Source organism: Enoplosus armatus, chromosome 15 (assembly GCF_043641665.1).
Source record: "Enoplosus armatus isolate fEnoArm2 chromosome 15, fEnoArm2.hap1, whole genome shotgun sequence".
NCBI lineage: Eukaryota > Metazoa > Chordata > Actinopteri > Centrarchiformes > Enoplosidae > Enoplosus > Enoplosus armatus.
In genome coordinates this window covers 5,501,834-5,526,995 of record NC_092194.1, presented here as the reverse complement: position 1 = coordinate 5,526,995, position 25,162 = coordinate 5,501,834, and the positions used below count along the sequence as shown (strand labels likewise).

The 25,162-nt window shown below is 40.0% G+C and overlaps 2 protein-coding genes across 2 annotated transcripts; one reads left to right on the top strand and one right to left on the bottom strand.

Annotated features, from left to right (window-relative positions):
• Window positions 1-4,750: 4,750 nt before the first annotated feature.
• eif4eb (eukaryotic translation initiation factor 4eb) lies at window positions 4,751-12,113 on the bottom strand. The gene is made up of 7 exons (XM_070920145.1): window positions 12,075-12,113; window positions 10,737-10,840; window positions 8,389-8,484; window positions 8,187-8,250; window positions 6,960-7,073; window positions 5,412-5,551; window positions 4,751-5,323 (listed from the first exon to the last, which is right to left on the bottom strand). Exons 1-7 carry the CDS (start codon window positions 12,090-12,092, stop codon window positions 5,209-5,211), a joined length of 651 nt encoding a protein of 216 aa, XP_070776246.1. The 5' UTR covers window positions 12,093-12,113; the 3' UTR covers window positions 4,751-5,208.
• Window positions 12,114-12,229: 116 nt separating this feature from the next.
• On the top strand, window positions 12,230-23,264 carry metap1 (methionyl aminopeptidase 1). Its single transcript, XM_070920144.1, has 11 exons — window positions 12,230-12,346; window positions 13,848-13,899; window positions 14,132-14,241; window positions 14,820-14,880; window positions 18,031-18,122; window positions 18,219-18,302; window positions 18,434-18,572; window positions 19,328-19,459; window positions 20,249-20,392; window positions 20,495-20,560; window positions 21,274-23,264. The coding sequence occupies exons 1-11, from the start codon at window positions 12,230-12,232 to the stop codon at window positions 21,438-21,440; spliced, it is 1,164 nt and encodes a 387-aa protein (XP_070776245.1). The 3' UTR covers window positions 21,441-23,264.
• The last annotated feature ends 1,898 nt before the right edge of the window (window positions 23,265-25,162 follow it).

Here is a 25,162-nt window from a genome sequence, read left to right as displayed (position 1 = left end):
TTGGTTTGCCACTGTGCAAGTGGCCAAAAAGACCTGACTGATGCAGCTTTAAGTCTTTGGTTAAAATACAAATCTGCAGACACTCCTCAGCAAACTAGGTTTGAAGTAATTTTGAATTAATTCATTATTGAAAGTCATATTTAGTAATTTAAAATGGCCCACTCAGTATGTATCTTGGTCCCAAAAAAAAAATCAAAGTGATCCATGTCAAGATGATTTATGTTAAATTTATGATATATCGTTATCTAATTTTTTAAACCCCCAAATGTCAGCATCAAAACTCCAATACCAGTCAGGCTTTAGCTTTTAATCTGCAGTTACTCAACCAATGGTAGCCATGCTGTTGTTTTTGACATTGCCAGTGGATTGCGGGTGGGACATACAGTTAGTGTTATGAAATCTCTCTGACTCATTTGTTGTAGATGAATGACGCAGGGAGTGTTAGTATTGCCAGCCAGTTTAATACATAACTGCAAGTGCAAACACCATGAAACGTCTCAAAAGGCACGAGACACTAATTATCTGCAGTTTTCTGTGAACCCTGCCAGTTGTGACCTCGCCATCCTTTGAACGTCAGATGAACGTACAGCTCGGATTAATGAGAAATTCCATTGATTGAATATCTTTAAGCTGTTTCCAAAGTGCTCAAACTCATTGACTGACCCACTTATTTTAGCAGAAATAACCTTTTAAGTTTCCCCCCCTCCCTTTCCTTTCAAAGCAGTGGTTCTCCATGCTGTTGTTTCACAGCCCTGCTGGTTTTTATTCCAGCCACCTAATGAGGGCCTAATTGACACCTGTGATGCCAGGTGAATGCAATTCACTGCAATTACCCACCTGGTAAGATAGATAACCAGCAGTACTGTGGGTCCCGAGGACAGGATTTAGAACCACTGTATTAAAGAAACAAATCACTATGTTAATTAACACAATGCAAACTAAATGTCAAATTTTCAATTAGCAAAGGAAAGAAGAAAAGGGCAAAGTGGTTTGTAGCAATGATTAAATGAGCAAAAGTCAGATTCTGAAAGTCACAAAATGACCACACACCAGAGCAGATAGTAGGGCAAATTACAAATGGCTTAAGGGAATATTTTGACATTTTGTGAAACACACTTATTCACTTTCTTTGCCGAGAGTTAGATGAGAAGATCAACATCACTGAGATATCTGTCCGTTTAATTTGAGGCAACAGCTAGGAGTCGGCTAGCTTAGCTTAGCACAAAGACTGGAAGCGTCGTCCCTTAAAACCACAACGTGTTGTTTTTTTACACTTTGGTTTTTGGACGAATTAAACAAATGAGATAGAATGTGTTTCTTTGTGACCTTTAGAGGTGCTGGTGGGCAGGTTTATTTTTGCTTACCCCTGCTTCATCTTTGTGCTAATAAACGTCTCCTGGCCTTAGCTTCATATTAAAGCACAGACATTAGAGCGGCATCAATCTTTTCATCTAACTCTTGGCAAGAGAGCAAATAAACTGATTACCCACACTGTCAAACTGTTCCTTGGCCCCGGTGCTTAAATTTGCGGCTCTCCATTTCATACCCTCTCAGCAGTTCAGAGTGAGTATTAAAGCAGGACACAAAGTTGGAGAGTTGCTTGAGGGACCGGAGAAAGCTCCCTCAGCCCCACGAGGACCTCACAGGCAGATGAAAGTTATGAGAAATAACTAGGTGCTCCAAGATGTGCCTTTAAGGTGATCAATGAAATGTTAAAATCAATCCTACACTGCACTGGGAGCCAGCGACGTGAAGCTAACACAGGGATAGCGTGGCGTTTCTTCTTAGTGGCCTGTCAGGGGGGCTCGGGCTTTATACACAGTACATAAACTGGCTCAGGCAGGTGTACTGGGAGTCTGGATCAATACTGAGAACCCCCACAATGTTGTTCAATGACTCCTTTACGCTGTTCTGTGTTTATGCAGTGATTGTGTCTCATGGGTCCTTCTCTCTCTCTCTCTCTCGATATATATATATATATATATATATATATATATATATGTATATATGTTAAGTGTATGTGTCCGGGCTCTAAATTACAAGGCCACAAAGTAGGCTAGCTGCCTCTCTGATTACCCTCTTCATTCATTTAATCTGGGTTAACAAATCCCGCCATTGATCCCAATGCCACTGGGAGAGAAATGAGCGCCTGAATGGACCCTGGGGAAATTGAGCAGCCATATAGAGAATGGTAAGCTGATAAAGCATTGAGCTCCACAAATGGCCGTGGCTTAGATCCCCTAGTTGTAATGGTATTATGCAATAATGTCCTAATTATAGCTGCTGGCCACATGCACCGTATGTAATACACATTTCTTAGATTTTCAATGTGTGATCTCATTCCTAGTATACACTGTTTCTAGACAGTACGATCCACCCACTACACTGGCAGTCACAGCATTTGATGTTTTATGCTTGTTGATTGTCTGAAATTCCCTCTTCACCTCTGCGCACACACAATACATTTTTTTCTGCTTGTGTTGCTGCCTAAGTTAATTTCCTTTCCTCTGAATTGTGAGCCGCCACCATCAAAGCCCCAGATAGGAAATAACCAGGAAGACAGACCACAGTGTAATCCACACACAACACTGAGCCCCTAAATCACTGCCTTTTAAGATGAAAGCCTGCAGGATGTAGACTTAAGGCTGTAAACAAATCCATCCCCGTGCTGCCTACTGGCCTTACAAACGCCAGTTTAAAGTTAAATGGGGTTGCAGCTCCCTCCAGTGTAAAGTGATGGACAACAGTGAAGTGATTACCTATTAAAATCTGCCTGGAGCCACAGCATCACCAGTGCAGCCCTAAAACTAGTCAGGTGGATAAATATTCCGCAGTAATAATATTTGATGTTTTGGCGCTTTGTGCTTTTCTGCAAGATTCAGTCAGAGTTATAGCTCTAAAACACATTACTTTAGCAATATCTTCAGATTTTAGCCTTCATTTCGCATTTCCCAAGCCAGATTATGTCCTTCTGTCCGATTTATTTGACCCGTTGTCTCACATCAGAGGGTTTGGGATTTTGATAAGTGCCTCTGATTGAAAACAAGGAGGCCCCGCGGCTACAGGGGGGCCAACTGGAGACTGGAGAAACTGTGCTCAATTCAATTTACCACATTGATTGTATTCATTGCTGCCAAGGTTAGTCTGTAACCCCATTTAATAAAGTGACCGTGTCAGTGGCCTCGTGTTTACCTGTCTGCGCAGACTGGGACATTTGGTTTTATTACTATTCACAGCAGAAAGATTACAAATATTATGTTCATCCATGTTGGTGGACAGCCTTCAATGTATAGATTGCTACGTATGTGTTTTACTGAGAGGTGATTGAATATTTTGTCAGAACATGCAGTAAATATTAACACCTCACAGTATGACACAATACAATTCAACGGCACCACAAACAGCAGCCTCCAAAATGACAATGAAGCTGAACCTCTTTAAAAAAACAGTTTCAACAAAACAATGTAATAACCGTTACGGAGGTAGGATTCATTGCAGGGCTGTTGTATTAGACGGCATTAGGCGTACCTAATAAACTGGCAACCGAGTGTACAGCATGTGCAGGATGGTGACAGTGAGTGTAGAGTTTTTAATGTTTACACTACAAATAACATACTGTACCATTATGATTACTGAGACACCAGATAAGACAACAAAACATTGTTGGCCAATTTCTGCTATATTTTCTTAATGCAGTACTTTTTTTTTTTTTTTTTTTACCTCTGTATTCATGTTGGTAACAAGTTCTATGTTACATGCATTACTAGTTGCGGTGGCAGTCAACTCTGGTGGAATGAGGACCAGTTTAGCTGTCGTGTTTAATGCAGCAGGCCCCCATCACAATGCTCTGTATTGCACAGTAGATGTGGGATGTTCACAACATTATTTGAGAAGCTATGTTAGACTTTGCAGCATTAAGATTTGGAACTCACTCCCAATGGATTTAACATGTGTGGACTCAGGACCCACCTGCTCAAACTGGCCTTTAAGTTTTTGTGGGTGCTTATTTTTCTTTAAAGTTGTCTGTTGCTGTTGTTGTGAGGCACTTTGTGACGTCTTTCCTATAAACATACATTTACATTACTGTGTTTATCATTTAGGTGCGCAATTGCAAAGGATCTTGCATGATAGATCAGCTGGCCTTTAAAGGTTACAACCACAACCATACCATAACTTCAACGAGGACCTAATGAAGCTTCCACAGTCACTTAACGCTTCATTGGATCAAGAAAGATCCAGTTGCAGATGCCTCGCCTACTGGCTTAAAGAACGCCGATCCTTGAGAACGTGATGACATTTGTCATGTTGAAGTGACATTTTTAAAGGTGGCAATGAACTGAGATGGGTAGCCATGTTGCCCAAAGTAACCTTTTCTTTCAAAGTTCTTTTTATACTGACATTTTAAGGGATCTAGGGGTGATGGGATGGGGTTGAGTAGGTTTGAATTGGGCACTTCCACACCAGCAAGGGCGAACAGTGAATCCTAAGCTACTTGGAAGCTGAGGGAGGTATATTGATCGTGTCTCCTTCAGTATTCTTATTTTATACTGTGGGAATTGAAGACCACCGGTAGAAAACTATAGGATGGTCCATTTCCTACAATACAGCATCACTGCAAGTCAAAAAGCAAAACATTTACAACAAGGAATGTACTAATACACAACTAATAATTGCAAAACCAATGTTTTAATTATATTAACACTCAAATGAATATGAGTCATGAAATACTTTAAAAAGGTTGATTACGTGCAACAGCTCAAGGCAAAAAAAAAGCATAAAACGTTCTAGCAATCTAATCTGCAGGCAAATCAATAATAAATTAAAAGGGTTTAATATCATTAAGGATTACAGCAAAACAACGATGCTGTAGAAAATGGGAGAGAAATATACATTTGTTTTTGCATTTCAGGATTCTCTACCATAAAAAAAAAAAAAATCAACACAAATTACTTTAATAGAGTATGCAGCACTCTAAATCCCATCCACCATTAGTGTTTTGGAAGATTCATGTTCATCTGTTTTCCATGTTTGTTTTTTTTTCCTGTGGTTCAAGTCCTGGGGAGGTTATGGAAACATTTGGCATGTAGTCTTGGATCGGGTGTTTTTTTTCCCTCCAGATTGCATTACGCAGAGTCTTTGCAGCAAAGTAAACATATGCACCAACAAACAAATAAGACAAGAAACTGAAGGAGGCACATAGGGCATTTCTCAAACAACAAATTTGTTCTTGGTGGTTGAACCGCTTTTGGTGGCTGTGTCTGCGTGGGATTGGTAGCCGATAGTCATCTTCATGGGAATCCCCAAGCGCTCCTTGTAAACTCTCCTGTTGACAGGAAATGACACCGTAACGGGATGCAGAGAACGTCATCACCGGTATTTAAGGATGTAAAGATACTGAAGACCCGCCTCACCCTATGTGTGTCACGGCTTCCCGGTTCTCATAGTCTGATGTCCAGACGGCTATCTTATCACCTTTTGTGCGGATGTTGACCACGGCTCCACAGACATCGTCGCTGTAGTCGTCAAAGGCCTCTCCGACTAAGCACAGGAGCTGGTGAAGGGATGGAGACGCATAAAGGCTCCATTATGATTCACATCTCAACTTTTTTTACTTGTAACTACAGATCCTCCACATTCTCATAAAGGAGTAAGGCCCTGGACATTGTTAGCTTTGTCACCTTCTTCACTGTGGACCAGCAAGAATTCTGAGAGTCATCTGCATCAGTTTCAGTCAGGTTTGCTAGAACATTTTCAGTGTATGCTGCTATTTCCTACAATTCATCTTTGAAGTCTTTTTAGATCAGTGAGGTAGTAACATATTATGTTGTAGCATTTTATCGTGACAATATTACTTTTTCTAGTAAGGAAGAACATTAAAATAATATTTCAGCAATAATATTTGAACAGTATTTGAGCATAATATAGTAGAGTAATCCAAACTCATATTATCCCCATTCTATGACATCCCTAACAATACTTAACAATAGGATTCTGATGATGACCAAAACGTCATTTCAACACACAACAGATACTACTCAACCAGCCTAGACTAGACAAGATTTAGTTAGATCCACGACCATGTACTATGCATCATGGTGCACGGATATCTGCCAGAACATGGGACATTTCAGTCATAGATCTGCTCATAAAAATGTGTACGTGAAGAATGTTACAAATACATTCTCATTGGATGGTAGGAAATCTTCTTAGCAAACTATGAGCTGGGCAAAAACGACGTCAGGAGGCTGTAAAGTAACAAAAACTTGTGGAGCTCTCAGTGCTGCCACTGGTGGCCAGAAGAAGTGAATAAATGAGATTACTGTCTTAATCACTAGTGGCACCAACCTCCGGGTCTGAAAAGTGAAGCCGATGCCGATCACCCTCAAGGACACACAGTTCAACAACTGTTCATTTGAAACAATGCACAATCATTAAAAATGTTTTGTTTCCAGCTACCATGTTACCAACATCTGGTAAAACAGTTGAAACAGAAAATGGCTCCTTTCAGCCCACGGAGACCAGAGAACAGTGTTGACAGTACAGTCAGTGCTGTTTGCTAACTGACGAGTCATAGCTTGCTAGATGTCTGTATCACTGTCAGTGACCTTTAGAGCAGCAGGACAGCTCACCACAACACTGCAGACTTAGCAGCAAGCAAGCCAACAGTTGCTCTCATCTGACGGTGTTGTGACCCCTTATCAGCTCAGCAAACAGTTTGTTTTAGATATCATAGAAGAATTTGTTGTGCAAAAGGATGATGACGACACAAAAACAATCTGGTCTGTGGCTCACTTCAGTTTTAAAAAGGTATGAGGAGATGTAATCCCTCATTTCAGCAGTGTGACAACTAATTATGGCTGACAGCAGGTAATACATGTACAACTTTGGGAAGAGGCTCAAGAAATGATGAATAGTGTCACTCGGGATACAAAGCCCAGCAGCTAAACAGCCAAACCTACAGTTTCCAGCCAGAAGCGGTCCAGGTCTGATCTCCTCTGCTGCTTGTTGAGTGTGATCAGCCAGCGCCCGCCACGCTTGTTCCTCTCGTCCTCCCACATGGGTTCAATGCCATCCTGCAGCAATGGTTCAAATTGTCAATACACATCCCTCACCGCTGCACCAAAGCTTCAGAACAGCCTTTAAAGATGAGGTTTCAACATGATTTCAACATTGCCTGCAAGAAATATGTCTTTCCCAATTCTTCTGATTAATGGTTTGCAGCTGGGATACTAAAAAGGGTGAAAGAAATCAACATGTGTCCAGTGACGGTTAAATATTTGGTTAACAAGTTGCATTTCTGCCCTTCTACACAACCATGCCTCGATCTTCTGAATCACGTAGCAGTGTTTTTGTAAAAAGCTACATTTTCTAAGATCAAATGTAAAATTTGTAAAACTTAAATTTTACTGGTGCTGCTAAACTAACTCCCCTGCTATGAGTACCTGTAAAAGCTCACTCGTTGCCACAGGGTGATGTCAATAAATGCAACCTGATCTGCAGTCCTATTTGATATCTGCTTTTCCATTTATTACTTTCACCTATCTCAAACACAGTATAATTAGTGGCTGCTCGCCGCCTCCTGCTGTTTAACTTACTAAATTTCCACACACGCTCATATTCTATCATCACATCTGATTAAATTAGCTCTTTTTTGCGGATTAGCTCTGAGACAGATCTAGTCAGGGAAAAATCCAGTAATGATGCTGCTGTTTTGACTGAAACTCTTCGTGTTGACAATTCAATCAGGCATTGCTCTGTTAGCAGAAGCTTTATTTTATTCCATTGTCCTGAAAAATCTTTCAATTCGGCTGATGAAAATTTAGAATTCAGTGCCAATTATTCTTTCAAGGACATCCGTTTGATACGTTTTCCAAATAACTGCCGAAAGACTGACTTTTTCTTCCTGCACATTATCTTCCATTTTAGATTTCGAAAGATGTTTTATAGACTTTTACATGCTTCTTTTAATTTCATTAAGTCAATGAGAGAAACAACTGTTGAATACCCAATACAGCAAATGTGGACACTAGTGTGTAAACTATAAAGTACTTATCACCAGAGAGGACACTGGCATGATTATAAAAAAAAAAAACAACTGTTTTGGTTTAGTTTGGTTTTCACTATATATTAATCTGTATTTGAACTCCTCACTCTCTTTACATAAATGGTCAATAAATCAAACGTACCTTAAAAAGGGAGTAATCACAGCCTGATATGAGGTTGCTTGACAACTGGATGTGGTTGTAGAGACTGAAATGAAGACAGCATAGAATTAACAAAACATGCTTATCTGACAATATTTCAAAAAATAGTACACAGTCATGACATTTTACTGCTTCTGTCACTCCATGCAAGTACAGGGGGGGAAAAAAATGTATTGCTCCTTACGCCCAGAAATCTTCAACCGTGTCAAATTTAGAGATGAGTCGCAGGTTGGCCTGCCATGTTTTGCTCTTGTCATTCTTGAAAAACCACAGAGACCATCTGTTGGGGCGAAAAACAGAAAAAGGAATTTGCATAAATGTAACAAGCCCCTAATTAAACACGAGGTAAACAAAAGTAACCAAAAGCCATTGAGCTTCGGAGCAAATGAGCAAAGTATGGGTGCACCTGGATGCTGCCGACACAAACTGTTCAGTAAATCGAGCCATCACTCTCTTGGTCCAATTAATTGTGACGCTGTGTCATACTTGTTTGACGCTGAATCCTCTTATGGCTCAGAAACTGCTTTAAGCTCTTTGGCTCGAGCAATAAAACAGAAAACGGTGGCTGGTGACACTATTATAAAGCCATTAAAGCAGCTAGTCTATCAGTGGGTTTGGAAGGTGTTTTTTAAATGAGAGTCCAAATAAATGTCATGAGATACAAATCAAATTCCCTTGACTTGATGCATTGTACATAAGAGAACGTCTGATGAGCAATTATGCAATCCAATAGTGGGTGGGTTTCAGTGTAAGGCACATTCGTGTATTCCTTGTTAACTTGTCTGGTAGAATACTTGAATGTTTGATTAGAGGCCATTATCTAAGGCAGAATCGATAGTACAGCCCCTTACATGGACCTCTACAAGGTGTTTCTTTGCCTTCTAATGCATGCTGGGATAAGCCCATGCATCCCATGACCCTGTAAAGAAACAAGCGGGTCAAGAAAATTAATGAATGCTTATAGGCTTAAGTTGTCTGACCTGTACTAGCATAACTTTAACTGATTAATACCATGGAAAACTAATGAAACACAATGAAGGCATTTCAGTCATTTTGCACAATTTTAGTGGTGAATTTGTGGGAATATTTTGCCATTAGACTTGAAGCTGTGTAATTCAAACCTCACAACTGAGCTGCAAAACACCACTTCAGTGTTTAGGGTCCAACTTTTCCTTTAGCTGACTGGCTTTCTGTTGAGTTTTCTATTTGACCCTTTTGGAAATAAATATCCTTGTGGAATTTAAATATATATAAAATATTCAATCGTTGCTTATTTGTATTCAGCACATAAGGGAGTTAGAACCTGTCTTGACTATAGACTGAAACACTCCGGACACCAGACCAGCACAGACAATCACAGTCTTACTGTGGGGAAATAAAGTCTCCAGTCCAGCAGACAGCATTTGTTTGGATTGTGAGAGAAAATCCACTTTAACAAAAGAACATCATGAAAACACACAGACACAAGTAATACTGCTAACCACTGAGTCACCAACTATAGGCACAATATTATAAATCATTATATTATATATCATATATTCTTATATATCATTAAAGTACATAACCAGTTGATTTATTTTTACATAATTTATGTGAATCATTTATGTTACTTATACATTTGAGTCCAGTCCTGGTGAAAATTGATTTTTGCTTAAGTAACTACTCAATCTATCTGGAAAGCGAACGTTTAACTTTGGAAAAAATAATATGTTGTTCTTTTATTTGGGTTTCTTGACATGTTTTTTTATCTTGCGCGGTGCAAAAACAATTTTGTATTAGTGTCCTCCTGATGAACAGTGTTCATTGTTTCTAATAAATTCTAGTAAAGCTTGATTTTACATAACTATGTATATGTATGTATATTAAAAATGCAAAAAACTGTTATTACAGAACTAAAACTATTGTTTGTATAACCAATGAATCTGTCAATGATTACTTTGATTCAGTCATTAAATATTTAGTCTATGCAGTCCAAAGAAATTTGAAAAATGCCCAACAGTACAAAAAAGATATTCCATTTACAATTACATACAACTGAGAAAGGCAGCAAAGAAGCTGGAGCCAGCAAATATCTGGATTTTCTGCTTGATTTAACTACCTAAACCTTACAAATTAATCAATTAGCAGTATCATTGGATTAATTGTCAATCCACTCATTGACTAACTGACAAATTGTGAAAGTTCAATAATGTTGGTATACAAACACTAGCAAGCCATTAACAGTTATGTAAAGGCAAAGGGAAATACTGAAAATGATCAAAAACGTTGTATTTTCTCACCCTTAAACTGTTCCCGACATTGAACTGGTTCCTGATATAGTGGGCTTACAACACAAACATTTTAAATATTTATTTGGCCACAATAGTAGTATAAAGAACTGGAAATATTGCAGCACTGAAATTAATTGATTCCTTGATGCCACAGAGTGAACATGATAGTGCAGCTTAGGTGAGTGACCGCTGCACATTATACCTGCTGCATCATTTTGAAAAACTCAAAGGTCAGATCAAATTTAAAATTGCAGACCCTGACCTGTTCTGGAGGGGGTGCTTTATGTAGGCCTCTGGGCTCACAATCTCCTGTCCAGTCTCCTCAGCTCTATCTTCATCAAGCTGGGGTGGACTTGGGTTAGTTTCCTAAAAAAAAAAGCATTTTGGTAGAGGTGAGGTACATATAGAAAGTAGGCAATGGGTTTCTATTCCCAGTGCAAATGGTCATACTATCTAGAGTAGATGTAACTGGAGTAATTATCCTGTAACAGTAACGTCATGACTTTCCAGTTGTTGATTACATAAATTAACTCTTCAGCCATGGCAGCTAGCAGTTAGATGGTGATACAATTAAATACAAGAAAGAGTACAGCGGACAAAACAATGGTGTCGTTTCTAATCTCAAACGAGATTAGTCGTTAATCTCCTAAATAAACTTGAATTATCGTTAAAACAAATTCCGTGACGGAGTCGTTCACTTGTGAAACCTGACATGAACATCTGGTACACATTCCAGTGTGATGTGAAGCTAGAGTGTGGCTAGCTAGGTCTGCTGCTAACATTATGCACTACTTGTGGAGAGTAACATTAAAAAGTGTCAACTTAATTGTTAGACACGGCCGTATTCATTCTCAAGATGCTTGTTGATGAACGGAAAGACCACCACGCAATTTCCATTCTGCCAGTTAAATAAATGACTTGCTTGGTACAAAGTATCCGCTATAATATGAACCCCTCAACAACAATTTTGGACCCAGTCTTGAATTCGGCGTACATTTATTACAGCAAATAGTAAGGAAAAACAACTTGTCACCGTTGCTGTCTTGCGATCGTATAGTGTTAGCCAAGTTAACGTTAACCCCAGCTATTAAACTAGCTAACGCTGCATTGTAGAGGTCAGCAGAGAGCACTGTCAACCAGTTCTGACAACTACAGAAACAAACTGCTATTTGTATTTGGTAGATTATTTTACATGCCGAATTTACTGGTAGTTCATAATAATTATACCCGTGTTAAATAATTGTTACTCGGGTATGTATTTTTGAGGTTAACCTGAGCAATGGACTACTAACTCATTTTGTAATGGAACTTGGTGTGCTTCTCTTCGCAAAGGTGAACGGCACGTCGGTTAGCTATAACGTCAGCCTTAAAAGTTGGGAGATCTCCACACACAAGCATTCCTCTTTTACGCTTAGGTCGTGGCACAGAAGACAAACTTGAAACTAGTCAAAACAGCACGTGTGGCTGTAACAACTGTCCATTTCTTTTGAGGACTAATGTTTAAAGATGTACATAAACTTTTAATGCGGTCTCTCCCTGTAATTAAAGCAAGAGCCCCCCCACAAAATGTTTTGATATGTTCTTTAAAGAAAGTGCTCACCGGTTCGGCGGTCGCCATCTTACAAATCTCTGTTAGGAAAGTTTCTGATGATTGGACCGAACTGTGTAACGTGACGGCCCCGCTGCGGACATGCGCTGTCTGCCGTCGCTCGCTGGTTGCTTCTCTGCGACTCCACCCCTCCTGCAGACGAAGGCATGGCGAGCACCGAGGCTAGAAGGGAGTGTGAGACAGAGGGCTGCAGCAAGGACGCCAAACTTCAGTGTCCCACATGTATCAAGCTTGGTATTCAAGGCTCCTATTTCTGTTCACAGGTACTGGTGCTTTTTCGGCATGTCCGGTTTAAATGTCGGTTGTAGCCACACACCAAGGCCCTCTATATTATCACGAGGCTGCTAACTGTCAAGCTAGGTGGACATGTGTAACGTTAGGTGCTTTGTAAACCGCTAATAACGCATTTTCTTAACGTTAACGAATGCCTTCTGGCTGTGTAACGTTATATATAATGCTGCGAATGAATAATACAATCAGTGATTGTAACTGATGCTATGTATCTCTAACAGTAGGCCCAGGGAAAACGTTTAGCTAGCTAACTGTTGGCTGGTTAGCTGAAGAGAGTGATATAATGTCCCTGGTCAAAATAAAAAGCCTCACGTTATAGCGTAAGGTTCTTATGCTGACAGCGTAAAACTGTTTATGAAATAGTGTACATTGTGTAGGAACCAGGTATTCTAGTAATGCAATAGACTGCAAGTAATGAGAACAGAGTTGTAAAGTGCTACAGAGTTAACGTTGGAGCCACGATGTTTGATCCTCCTTTCCTACTAGACCAGACCCCACTGAAAAATCTGTCAGCTTAAAGATGAATTTCTTATTGACAAGACCTCATAGCCTGCTGAATGTTTACTATGCCCTCAAGAGCTTAACAGAAGCGACTCCACAGTTGGTATATAGATGTTCAGATGTTAAAGTGTGCAATACTCTGGTATAATCTGGCATTGATACTGCATTATACTATACATTTCAACTAATATTGCTTATTTATACTATTGTGACCCTTTAACGCATTCATAGATCCCATTCTCCGCATTATTATTATTTACACTGTTGTATATTGTAGTATGATGCACATATTTTTATATCTTTCTTATTTTTTCTATTTGTTATATTGTGGTAGTAGTAGTAGTAGTATTTCTTATTTTCTATTTCTTATAATTTCTTTAAGCTTTTGCATATTTCTTTTCTAGAATCAGAGCAACAGACACTGCATTGGGAAAGATCTCTGTCAATAAAGCATTAAACAATAAACTACAGTAACAACAGCTCTCTCTGAGGAGGGGCTCTGTTTTGAGTAGATCTAATGCGATGTTCTTCGAGTCGAAAGCTTTATAAATAGTTAGGGAGACAGTTGAAATGTCTGGATATCTTGTGGTGACATGGTATGTGACCCTAGAGGTCTTTGCTGTGATTGCAGTTTTGGCTGTGCAACTTGACCCTGCTCTCTGTATTGCCTGTCTCTCTCTGCTGTCGACTGTCTAAAGGCACAAACACCATTGGAAATAGCAATAAATGGTAGAGCGATTGTGTCAAGACATATTTGGGAACGTCTCTACCTCTAGGGCTGTTCACAGTGTGTAACCAAGTAGCATTGTTGTTTTTTAGTTTGAATGAGATTGAATGGGTTGTGTATCTGCACAAACTCAGTGACCATGCATGTGACTCTCACACATTAGCGAAGTGTACTTTTGAGCACAACATAGACCTGCCTCTCTGTCATTGCACATCCCCAGTTTCTTTCTGTGTTTTCATTTCCAGGAATGTTTCAAAGGGAGCTGGGTGTCTCACAAGTTGCTGCACAAAAAAGCAAGTATGTATCACTGATCACTGTCAGTTCTGTTGTGGACTCACACCCAGTTTATGAATAAGTTGCTTGTTATTTTGGTTAATAGTACTGATGACAGGCAAGTCGAGGTTTTAGAAACCAACAACTGAACCTATACATGGTGTTCAATTAGAGCTTATTACAAAAAGTCAAGAACAGATGATGACTAACACAGTGGTACCAGATGCTTCAGAGACCTTGTGTTCTGTTTTATCAGAGGAGGACAAGAACCAGAATGACTCTAAGAACTGTGTGGAGAAGGACATCAACACAGACCCATGGCCGGGCTACCGCTACACAGGAAAACTGCGCCCTTACTACCCACTGGTAAGTTCTTGCTGTTAAAGAACTCTCTCACATATTTTGCCATGTATGATTTATTAAATAAAAAAACAGAAAGTGCATTAGCGATGCCACCCTTTTTTCCTCCTATTTTCATTTTTTTTGTCACAATTGCTCTTGTCATTTACCACTAACATCTACAACTATGGCTTAGTTTCAATGTGTATGACCTTTTTTAATGTTTTACCACTCTTCTGTTTTATGTCACCTGCACTTTTGTGACACAATTCCGCACTCTGTTAGCTGAAAGAATGTCAGTTCACTCAGGCAGGTTTCAGGCTTTGGACATCGCATTTACTCCTTTTAACAGTCACTGCTACACACCACACCATCTATTTTAAACCATGGAAAGATCCAAAACAGTCAAAACAATTTAATAACACTGAAGTGCCTCCCAAAAAGAATGGAGGGCAGAACTGGGGAAAAAAGAAACAGACCGACAACAGAGAAGAATGGGAAATGTTAAAAATCGTGGCTTGTTTCAAGTATTGTCTTATCTATGTGCTCATTTATGTGAATTCCATGATGTAATGTTTCTGTCCTCTCCTTGACCCTTGGGGTAGACTCCCATGAGGCCTGTACCTGGTGACATCCAAAGACCTGACTATTCTGAACATCCCAGAGGTAACCATGCTTCTTTCTTAAGGAAATATATTTTCAGTTGACAATATTGGCTCGTCGTCCACTTGAGAAACTTTGGTGTCTTCTTTGAAACTCAACATTTTTGACATGGTCAAATGCAGGAAACTGCAATTTTAGTTTAGTATTTTTATAGGAGCGAGTCAGTGCTATGGAATGTAATATTGTTTACCTGGAAGCATAGTCATAACGGCATCACTAGAGACTCTTTGTCTTACATCAGAGATTTGAAGTATAAGAAATATTTACCATCACCCAATATTACCTTATTTCATCAGCAAAGTTGCCCTGCAACATTCACATTCCAGTGCTTATGGTGTGTTGTGTCCCACCTATAAAGGTATTGTACCTCATATAATTTACCTGTTACCTAGGGGTGGCAATCTCACAACTCAACCCTGATTCTTGGTGTCACGTTTTCGATTCAGTCGATTCTTGCACTATTGTTTGGCTCTTACTCCGGTGCACTGTGTGCCAAACCATTAACTCATGTCCTTTGCCCACTGAGCTGCAAATTACTGATAGTTAAGAAAACTGGGCTTGATGAGGGTTTTTGCCTGACTAACAGAAAAAAAGCAGAGAAAGGTGTGTGGGAGTATGCAACTTTTTTCTTTAAGTTACTTTGAAAAGTTACATATTTAAGTAAACTGCAAGAACTTGGCAGCATCATACAGTCGTCTTTTCTTTTTGTGCAATCCTGAATGAGACCCAATCAGATTCCTTGCCTACTGGCAAAGCGTAGAAGAGTACCCAATGACACCTTGTGAGAGCCCCAGGGTTATTTTAGGTGACTTACAGTTAGCCATTGATGGCATAGATTTGTTAACACGTGAGTACACTTTCTGAGTTGCAAGCTGCTGAAGGCCCGTCTCAGTGTGTTACAATAGTCTGGACAAAGGGGTCATCCATGCATGTGTTTTATAGAACTTATTGCATGAATTCACAGATAAGCTGATGTGTCTTGTGCCGTTGGCTAAAGAACTCTACATAAACAGGATAGTCTGAGTGTCTGCACCACTGTGGACAATGCTGAAGATGGAGAACTTCATGAAGAACAAGACCAGCACAAATTTTGAAAGTGAAAGTGAAAACTACTGACTACTAAGTTTTTGAACCCTGCTTTGTCACCAGGTTGTTCTTCATTTAGCCTAAGTGAACAAGAGTATGCCACAGTACAGCTGTTTTATCATAGTTTTCCTCTAAGAAGGAAACATACTAAAAACATGATATAATGTGGTGTTGTTACTCACAAACAGCTGTCTGCAATGCGTTCATGCATTTGAACCTGTATTATGTGGTTTGAGCAAGTGGCTGAAAGCTGTCTAAGCTGAATGAACTGTATTCTCAGTAGGATTGGTAGTACTAGTATCATTTCACTGGAATTAATTTCATTCAGTATTGCTATGAAAAATATTGCTTGATGAGCCTTTTTTTTTTTTTCTTCCAAAAAATTGATTGAGGAGTTTTATGCAATTCCTCAGATCTTCTTTTGGTATTCTAACACAAGAATCATTACATTTCATGTAGGTTCCTTTCTCCTAATGGCATTTATTTTCAAAGAAAGAAAGCTGATGTTTAATCTTTCACTGTGATTCTTGTGACCGTTGGTTTTAGATTTGTTGCAGGGAAAAGTAAACCTGCTGAGAGGTCTGCTGTCATACCGTGTTTTTATGACCAGCGAGCTTCTTCTGTGTTAATTATCAGTCACCTGTATTTGTAACCTGGCTTATTTACGTCTGTTTCTCTGGCCAAGCCATTCATTGTGAAACCATGGCAACCTCTACATCCTTGTCATCTGACTGCATAGATCCATACTCAGGTAGTCATGGTTACCGTCTCCTTTCATTCTCCTGTGACGCCTTCTCAGGGACTGAGGCACAGTTGTTACAAGCTAATGATTTTTAACGCAGCACTGTTATTGAGCTGATGTCAAATCCAGAACAGTTTTTTTTAATAACATAAAAAATGGTGATTAATGTCACTAATAAATCTTTTAAGGACCTCACCATTATGAAGATGTCATAATGTGCACACATTGATTCTCTCATACTTTGCCTCTTTTCTGAGCAGCTGTATCGAAGCGTAAGTAAGTCCAATTGGTTTTTGCACTCGCACTGTGGGCTCCTCAGGTCAAAAGGAGGGCTGTACACAAACCTGTCCAAAGGCTGTGTTGCTAGGCAACTGCTCATGCTCATCCAGCAATCATCTTGTTGAGTTAATAAATTATAAATCAGTGAATTGTTGATGAGTCCAGTGATTTAACCAACATGTACTGAAATACTGCGCTTTGCAGTCCATAACAGTAACAGTCCTGCTCTGTTCCTCTGAGTCGACAGCGTGAGTGTCATTAGAGACTTCCTCTGCTCAGGTGTGGTGCTGTAGCTTACTCTCGGCAGGAGCAGCTAGTTATCCATAGTACCATAGCGCTGCAAGACGCTTTCATGTTTGTTAGAAATGTGCGGTTTAAGTTGAAAGAATGTGATCACAAAATAAATTCTGCCTTATATGTATTTCATGTATAATAATAAAAACGGAGGTTAACACAAGTGAGAAGACTTAAGAGAGATTATTAAAAGGATGACATTTATAAACCATTAGAAAAAGGGCTGAAGTTAAAGATGAATCTTGATGAGGGATTTAAAAGACATTGCACGCCTAGAGCAATCCTAAAGCAAGAAGTTTCCCCAGCTGTTAAAGTAAATCAGACAAAAAGGTGATCCTTTACTTTTGCTGGTAATTTTGAGAACTACTTTGCAGCCTGTCTGTGGAATTTCTGCAGACTTAAAGGTTACAAAACAAGTTTGCGAAATTATTGAAGTCCCTTTTTCAAATGTGTTGACTGGTTGGAAATCAACCATTCATGTTATGTTTTATGTTCAAATTTAACACAATAAAGATTTTACCTCACACGTACTAGCAATATCAACAAAACCAAACACAAAGTATGATCCTTTATATTTGTTGCTTAGCTCAACCCAGTCTTAGACTCTAGACAGTAGGTTTTGGCTGCAGATGTGCAATTTGTTTGTGGAACAGATGTTTCTGTTGATGCATCAGTGAAAAGTAAATCTCCTCTCATCAGCCGTATTGACGTGTGAGTGATGCCAGCTGTCTGTCCTTGTTTCCTCCGCACAGGGATATCTGAGTCGGAGCAGTTTCTAAAGGGGACGTCACAGATCAAAATCCTTTCCCCCGAGGACATTGAAGGCATGAGAGTTGTGTGCAAGGTAACAGAATTGCTCTTGTGGCGTTGCCATGGTTTGCATTGTTAGCTTTCCATTGAATGCGTCTTGGTTTTGACATGCGCAGTATGCTATTTGCAGCTGGCTAGAGAAGTCCTGGACATTGCAGCCATGATGGTGAAACCGGGTGTTACAACAGAAGAAATCGACCATGCTGTGCATCTGGTATATATACACAAACACACACACTATAAAGGCTGGGATGCTACTTGAGGGGAAAGGGGTCACTCATTTCTTGTCTTCCTCACTCATTGCTCCCTTGCTGTCTCTATAACCATCATGCCTTGTCTGCTCAGGCTTGTACAGCAAGGAGCTGCTACCCCTCCCCTCTCAACTACTACAACTTCCCCAAATCCTGCTGCACGTCTGTCAATGAAGTCATCTGCCACGGCATCCCAGACCGAAGACTATTACAAGATGGAGATATCCTCAACGGTATGCACATTGCATGAATTTGGCACCAGCTTCTAACAGTTGTTTTTCTCATGTCTGTGACCGCTTCACTGTTTTATCTTGTTGTTTGTTATAATTGACCACACTTTTTGTGACTTTCTTTACCGTCTCGTCCATTTTTATATGTTTGTTAGAAATCCTTCGAACAAACCTAACATCTCATTCTCATCTCACTGTTATATTCTCAATGTCAAACTAAGTCCTAGGAATAGTTAAGCAATGTTTGGATGTAGGGACATGTTTTATTTAAGAGATTTGGGAGGAAAAAAAGATTCCTCCTCCTTGACAAATGGTTGTACCAGCATCCTGAAATTTTGTCAGCGGGAGTTTGGCCAATTTTAGCCTCTTTATGAATCGTTCTGCTAAGGCGATGTCTTCCATCCGCCACTCCCCTCAGAGCGTCTGATGGAGTGCTTGCCAGCAACTCATCTCTCGCTGCGTGGTCCGACAAGACAAATTGTTTCATTAACCTTTACCAGTGGGGATTTGCTAGTCACATTCTCTGCTCTCTATATTTCTCCTTAAGTGGGGAAAAGTCCCAGTTTGCCCACTAGCAATACCAATTTCATCAGCAATTTTTTGTGTGGCTGATGTTTTATACCACTCCTCGTTCACCCATCACACACCGTCGTGTTCCATCCTTCACAGCAGTTCTTTCTTTGTGTTAAACATTTTATAATGTAGTTTGTCACGGAACACAGTGGCTCTGACATGTTCATCGTCTTACTCTCACACAGTGGACATCACCGTCTACCACAATGGTTTCCATGGTGACCTCAATGAAACCTTCTATGTCGGAGAGGTGGATGAAGAAGCGAAGAAACTGGTTCAGACCACGTATGAATGCCTTATGCAAGCCATCGACTCTGGTAGGAATTCCAGCTTGATTTTCTTTCATTTGCCTGATGATGTGTACGTAGAGAACTCTACCAGGGAGACTGTAGTCACCCCACATTCACCGCACTTTGTTTAGACTTCTGTCCAGTCATACATTATGACTGTTTGGCTAGGGGGGTACATCAGATATCGGTGTCAGCATATATGTCGGCCCATAAGTAAGTGCGTTTGAATTCTTGTAGAAACTGTGTCGCCATGATGTAGTTTGTCCACCGGGGCGCACTGATATTTGAGAGCAAGTTGAGATTAAATGTTCATTCTTGAGCTTGTAAACAGCATTTTTCTGTTACTGACCTGTTTCCAATCTCAACTCACAAGCTAATAGGGGTGAAAAGCTGTGCAGTGCTCAGAATAAGGAAAGAAAATTTGAAAAAAAAAACATTTTTCACACAAAAAGAAAAACATTTCCATGAAGACTTAGCAACTCTGAGGAAGATTGTGTGATTTGATTGAAATAGCAGCTTCCTTGAAGTGAGTTCTTTTTGTCATTTTGAGAGCAAGTTTGTTTTTACTGTAAAATGTCCCCCTGAGAACATATTGTGGTCACAATTCTTTAATAGCCAAATTTAAGAGGTCCTTATCAAACATGTCGGTTTTGTTCATGTCTTTGTAAAATGTAAAATTATTATCGTCAATACATCAAGAGCAAATTTGATCTATATTGCCCACAGAATTCCAGTATCCATTGGACTATAAACTATTTTGCCAAGGCCTATAACCCTCATGCTTACTTCTTTGCTTTCGTGTTTTATGTTTTACAGTGAAGCCTGGCATCCGCTATAGAGAATTAGGTAACATCATCCAGAAGCATGCTCAGGCCAACGGCTTCTCTGTGGTGCGGAGCTACTGTGGCCACGGCATTCACAGACTTTTCCACACTGCCCCCAATGTGCCACATTATGCCAGTGAGTAGTCGCAGACGTGCCATCATACATGCTTTAAATTTAATTTCTTACATGTTACAGCCTCCTACGACGGGATTATTTCTAAATATGTTCATTTCCCAGAAAACAAAGCAGTTGGAGTTATGAAGCCTGGCCATGTGTTCACCATTGAGCCCATGATATGTGAAGGTGAGTGTAACTGCCTTTGGTATGAATAATGTGAACAACAATAATGATCATTATAGAGATGATGATAATCATTTTGAGTTGATATAAATGTAACATAATTGCCTTAATTAAGCAATTTGTTGCAATTATATAAAACAAATATCGCAGTGAAGAGACAGTAAAACAAGAATAGAGGGTAAAATCGGACCAAACATCGCTGTCCTGGGAAAGGCTGGTATCTCCAAAATGACAAGTATTTATAAGCTAAGAAAAATGTTTTAAGCTTTGTCGCAATATATTTTTCAGATAATCCATTGAGGTTTTAAATTGTTTATTTGGCTTTAGAAGTAGGAGAACACTTTATTCTTCAGTTTATCTGTCCAAAAGTGGATTTCTCAGGACAGCAGCAAAAATATAACCATCTCAAAGCAAGTTTGTAAATTGCCTCAAAGTCCTCAGTGTGGTACTCAGATCCAAAAACGTGGTCACTTCTACACTCAAAGCTGGACTTAAGTATGAGGATTTGAGGCTGTTGACTGGCTCACAAGGGGTTAAATGATGAGTGATACAGCGGACCCAGTCAGGCTTTAAAGCGGGTTGTTACAATCTTAAAAAACACTTTATACCTCACAGGTATCCAGTGAGTCAGGGCCAGACTTGACGGGTTTGTTTCTACTGCTCTGTTTAATTGATGGTGTGTAAGCCAAAGCGTGTGTTTGTGTGTATTGTCTCAGGTGGCTGGCAAGACGAGACGTGGCCCGACGGCTGGACGGCGGTGACCAGAGACGGGAAGCGCTCGGCTCAGTTCGAACACACCCTGCTGGTGACGGAGACCGGCTGCGAGATCCTCACCCGCCGCCCGGAGGACAACGGTCGCGCTCATTTCCTGAGCCAAATGTAGGCTGGACCTGAATGCACCAAGGACTGGACATTTCCAGACACATACACCCAGCACCTCTGGGTCTCACACACACACACACGCAGACACACACGCAGACACACACACACACACACACACACACACACACACACACATATCTCAAACAAGAGGCACCACTCCCAGAGCTCAGTTTAACTGTGGCTCTCATTGTTCTTTGAATTAAATATCGGTTCCTCAGATTAAATGGAAGTACTTGAATGTGTTTTATATCAAACGTGGATTGCTTTATTAGTGAAAACTGTATCCTCTGAAGGAAATATGAAAGTATTTATTAGGTTTTGGTTTTGCTTAGTGGTCGGGCTTGACATCAGGCCTGCTTTGACCTCTGGGGTCATGTCACCCACAGTTTTTACTGGCTGGCTTGTTGTTGTCTGTGGTGTGTGTGGAGCTCAGGGCAGATCCAACCAGTACCCCATGCTTTGCTTCTCTTCTCTCAGCCTCTGCTAACTTAATCAGACTGAAAAGAATCAGCTATACTAGAGACACAGGAGGTTCCCAGGAAACTGGGTCAACAAGTCAACAACTAGCAACTCATTTTAGATGTAGAAAATAACACAAGGCAGAAAAAAAACAAAAATCATCCACTGGCAGCCATATTGGATATCTTCAGTTCTTATGCAACAGAATCAAAGTAGCATACTAACAGTAGACATATTTAAAGGAGTAGTTTGATATTTTTGGAAATACACACAGTTGCTTTCTTGCCCAGAGTTAGATGAGAAGATCAATATCAGTCTCATATCTGTCCCTTCACCATGTAGCTACAACCAGGAGACGGTTAGCTTAGCATAAAGACTGGAAGCAGCGAAAGCTCACTAATTAACAGTTTGTGTACAAAAATGACCATTTGTTGTTTTTAGGAGGGGTTGTGGCCTTAAAATAATCCGTCTCTCAAAACAAAACAATTTGTCCTTTTTTTCACTTTTGTAAGGATTAAACAAACGTGATCTCACTTGTTAATTAGTGAGCTTTAGAAGAGCTGGTAGGTGGATTTCCTTACCCTTGGACAGAGCCAGGCTAGCTGTTTCCCCGTTTCCAGTCTTTACTCTAAGCTAGGTCAAGCTAAGCTAACCATCCCCTGGCTGTAGCTTCACATTTAATGTACAGCTATGAGAGTTTTTAAAATCTTTTTCATCCAACGCTCAGCATGAAAGCAAAATGAACATATTCCCCAAAATGTTGAACTAATTTCTGTAACGGCTTTGAAAAGAAGATAATCAATAATCAGCTGTTGCTTCATGCCAGCCTGTTGGCTCAGCTAATCACAGTACCAGGTCACTGACCACTGTCTTATGTACCTGTTGACTTGTCCAGTAGAAGCACTCTAACTCAATTGTTATCTTGAATGTGGCTATTATTAGTGCAGTTTTCCAGTAGAGGACGTCAGCCGTGGTTGCTAAGAGACTTGTGACGCAAACCACAGGGCATCTACATAGATATCCACAATGAGAATAACTCCACTGAGCACAAAGTTGTTCAAGTGGTGAACCTGTTAATCCGAAAGCTTAGAGGAATGCTCTTATAGTGTCTCATGTCTCCAATAGCCCTGGTGTAGCAAATTGAGCCTTAATGTGTGAATCTAGGAATTAAAACTTGCCGGGCATCTCGAGGCACGTTTAACTGATGTTTCCCCTTATCTCCGACAGTCACCGTTTACCTTGATGTGGGGATTTTCCTGGTGTGAGCAGCATTCATTATTTCTACATTTTCAGAGGACTAATGTGATCACAGTTTCTCTGCCATCTTTGTATTTCTTCTAATGGAGTAATAAATGACTCTTCTGTAGCTGTGTGTGGGTGAGTTTGTCCTTGAATACATCAGTGAGCTCAATTCCAAAATTGGCTTATTTCGCTAGCCTTTTATGACTGGAAGTGACTATCCAGGTACCTGTCAGCCTTAATGCCCTTTTAAACTCAGTGAGGTACAATAACAGTCCAAACTACGTTTGAGACTTAATAAAACATACATGACTCCATAGGTCTATAAACACGACTTCATTCAGAACATTGCCAATTTAGTCTTCAGTGACTAATACGAGATAATTCATGCCGTGGTATGAATATGAATTACTCAATACACTGCTGTGACATTATGAATCAGGGACCGCTATAGCACATCAATGAACAATGATACCAATTTGAGCGGGCTTCTTTTATGGCAGCCAGTTCTACTTGTCGTAACAGGACAAAAGGCACAGGTGTAATTACCAGTCCTTGTATACAAAGTGCAAAACACTAAATAACATCACATTAGCATTCCTCACAGTGCAATTATAGTCATCATTTTGCCTTGCATGAATGCAGCATTTACTGTAGATTACTTTAAAGTCAGACTCTTATCTATAGTTTCATTAATGCAGCATATTCAGTAAATAAAATGTTTTCAAAAGGCACTCTTAAATTATATAAATTGCACGTTTTCTCTCATTGCTGTTTGTCTAATCATGAGGAAATGATTGTCAATTCAATTCAATTCAATTTTATTTATATAGCGCCAAATCACAACAAAAGCCATCTCATGACACTTTACAAATAGAGCAGGTCTAGACCGACTCTTAATAATGTTATTACAGGGACCCAACAGTTCCCACCATGAGCAAGCACTTTGGCGACAGTGGCCAGGAAAAACTTCCTTTTGATGATCACAGCATACTCTGTTTACTGCCAGGTAATAATTGCTAATACTGCTCATTTGAATTCTATGTGCTGTGTGAGGTTTTGGAGCCTTAGTTAGACGTGCAGCATTTTGTGTTGTTGCTAATTGAAATTCTTGTTGTGAAAATGAATCCAAAGCTAATGTAAAATACTGTGATAACATTAATTGAGGTTTACCGTTTCAAGGGGCCCTGCTATTGTGCACACTGCTCACTTGGGCGCAAAATGGAATGGAGCCATCATTAATGCTATTAATTACACCTGTGCTTTGAAAAAGAAATAGTCTTGAAAATCAGATATAGTTTGAGGTTAATTCACTCCATCGAGCTAAAAGGCACACAGTCCTTTGAGCGTCCATTTCAATATTGTGTGTCCTCATCGTCCTTGCATGAGAATCCTTCATCACCACAGAAATACTGAGGAGGATAAATGACTTTCTGCTTGTGGGTTTCCCCTGTGGAGCATGAGCTGAGCTGCTGGGAAGCCTGGCTGTCGACATGTGTTGCCTAACTAAGTGTGGCACAGCTGAGCGCAAGGCGTCCCAGTAATTCTCTCAAGTCAGTTGCAGTTCGTGTCAACATTTTTGGGAATGAAAGTGCATCACCCAAGCCTGGAGAGACACTTGCATTTACAGTGAAAAGTTGTGAAACGGTCAGATTAAAGCCAGCCTTGTACTCCAATCCTACGGGGAGAATAATCAAAGGATGATTTGCAAGTGTTTAAGCAGGATAGCTTTATTTTATCCCACTTTCCCACAACTTCGTCAGGCCTTGATGTCCGTGCTGCTGTTAAAAAAGAACCACTCGTCATCAATGAACGTCCTCCCTGCACTGATGCCATTTGGTTGTTTGTGGCTGCACTACCTTATTATTCATTCCGTCGAGATCAAAGAATGTTTCTGAATAATCTTGTTTCGGTTCTGTTTTTTTTTCCTCTACACAATGTTCTCTCTGTGTGTTCCTTCAGAGGGGAAAACACTGATCAAAGAGGTGTCTGACTGCGCATTGTTCAAATAAAACAGACTTGAAC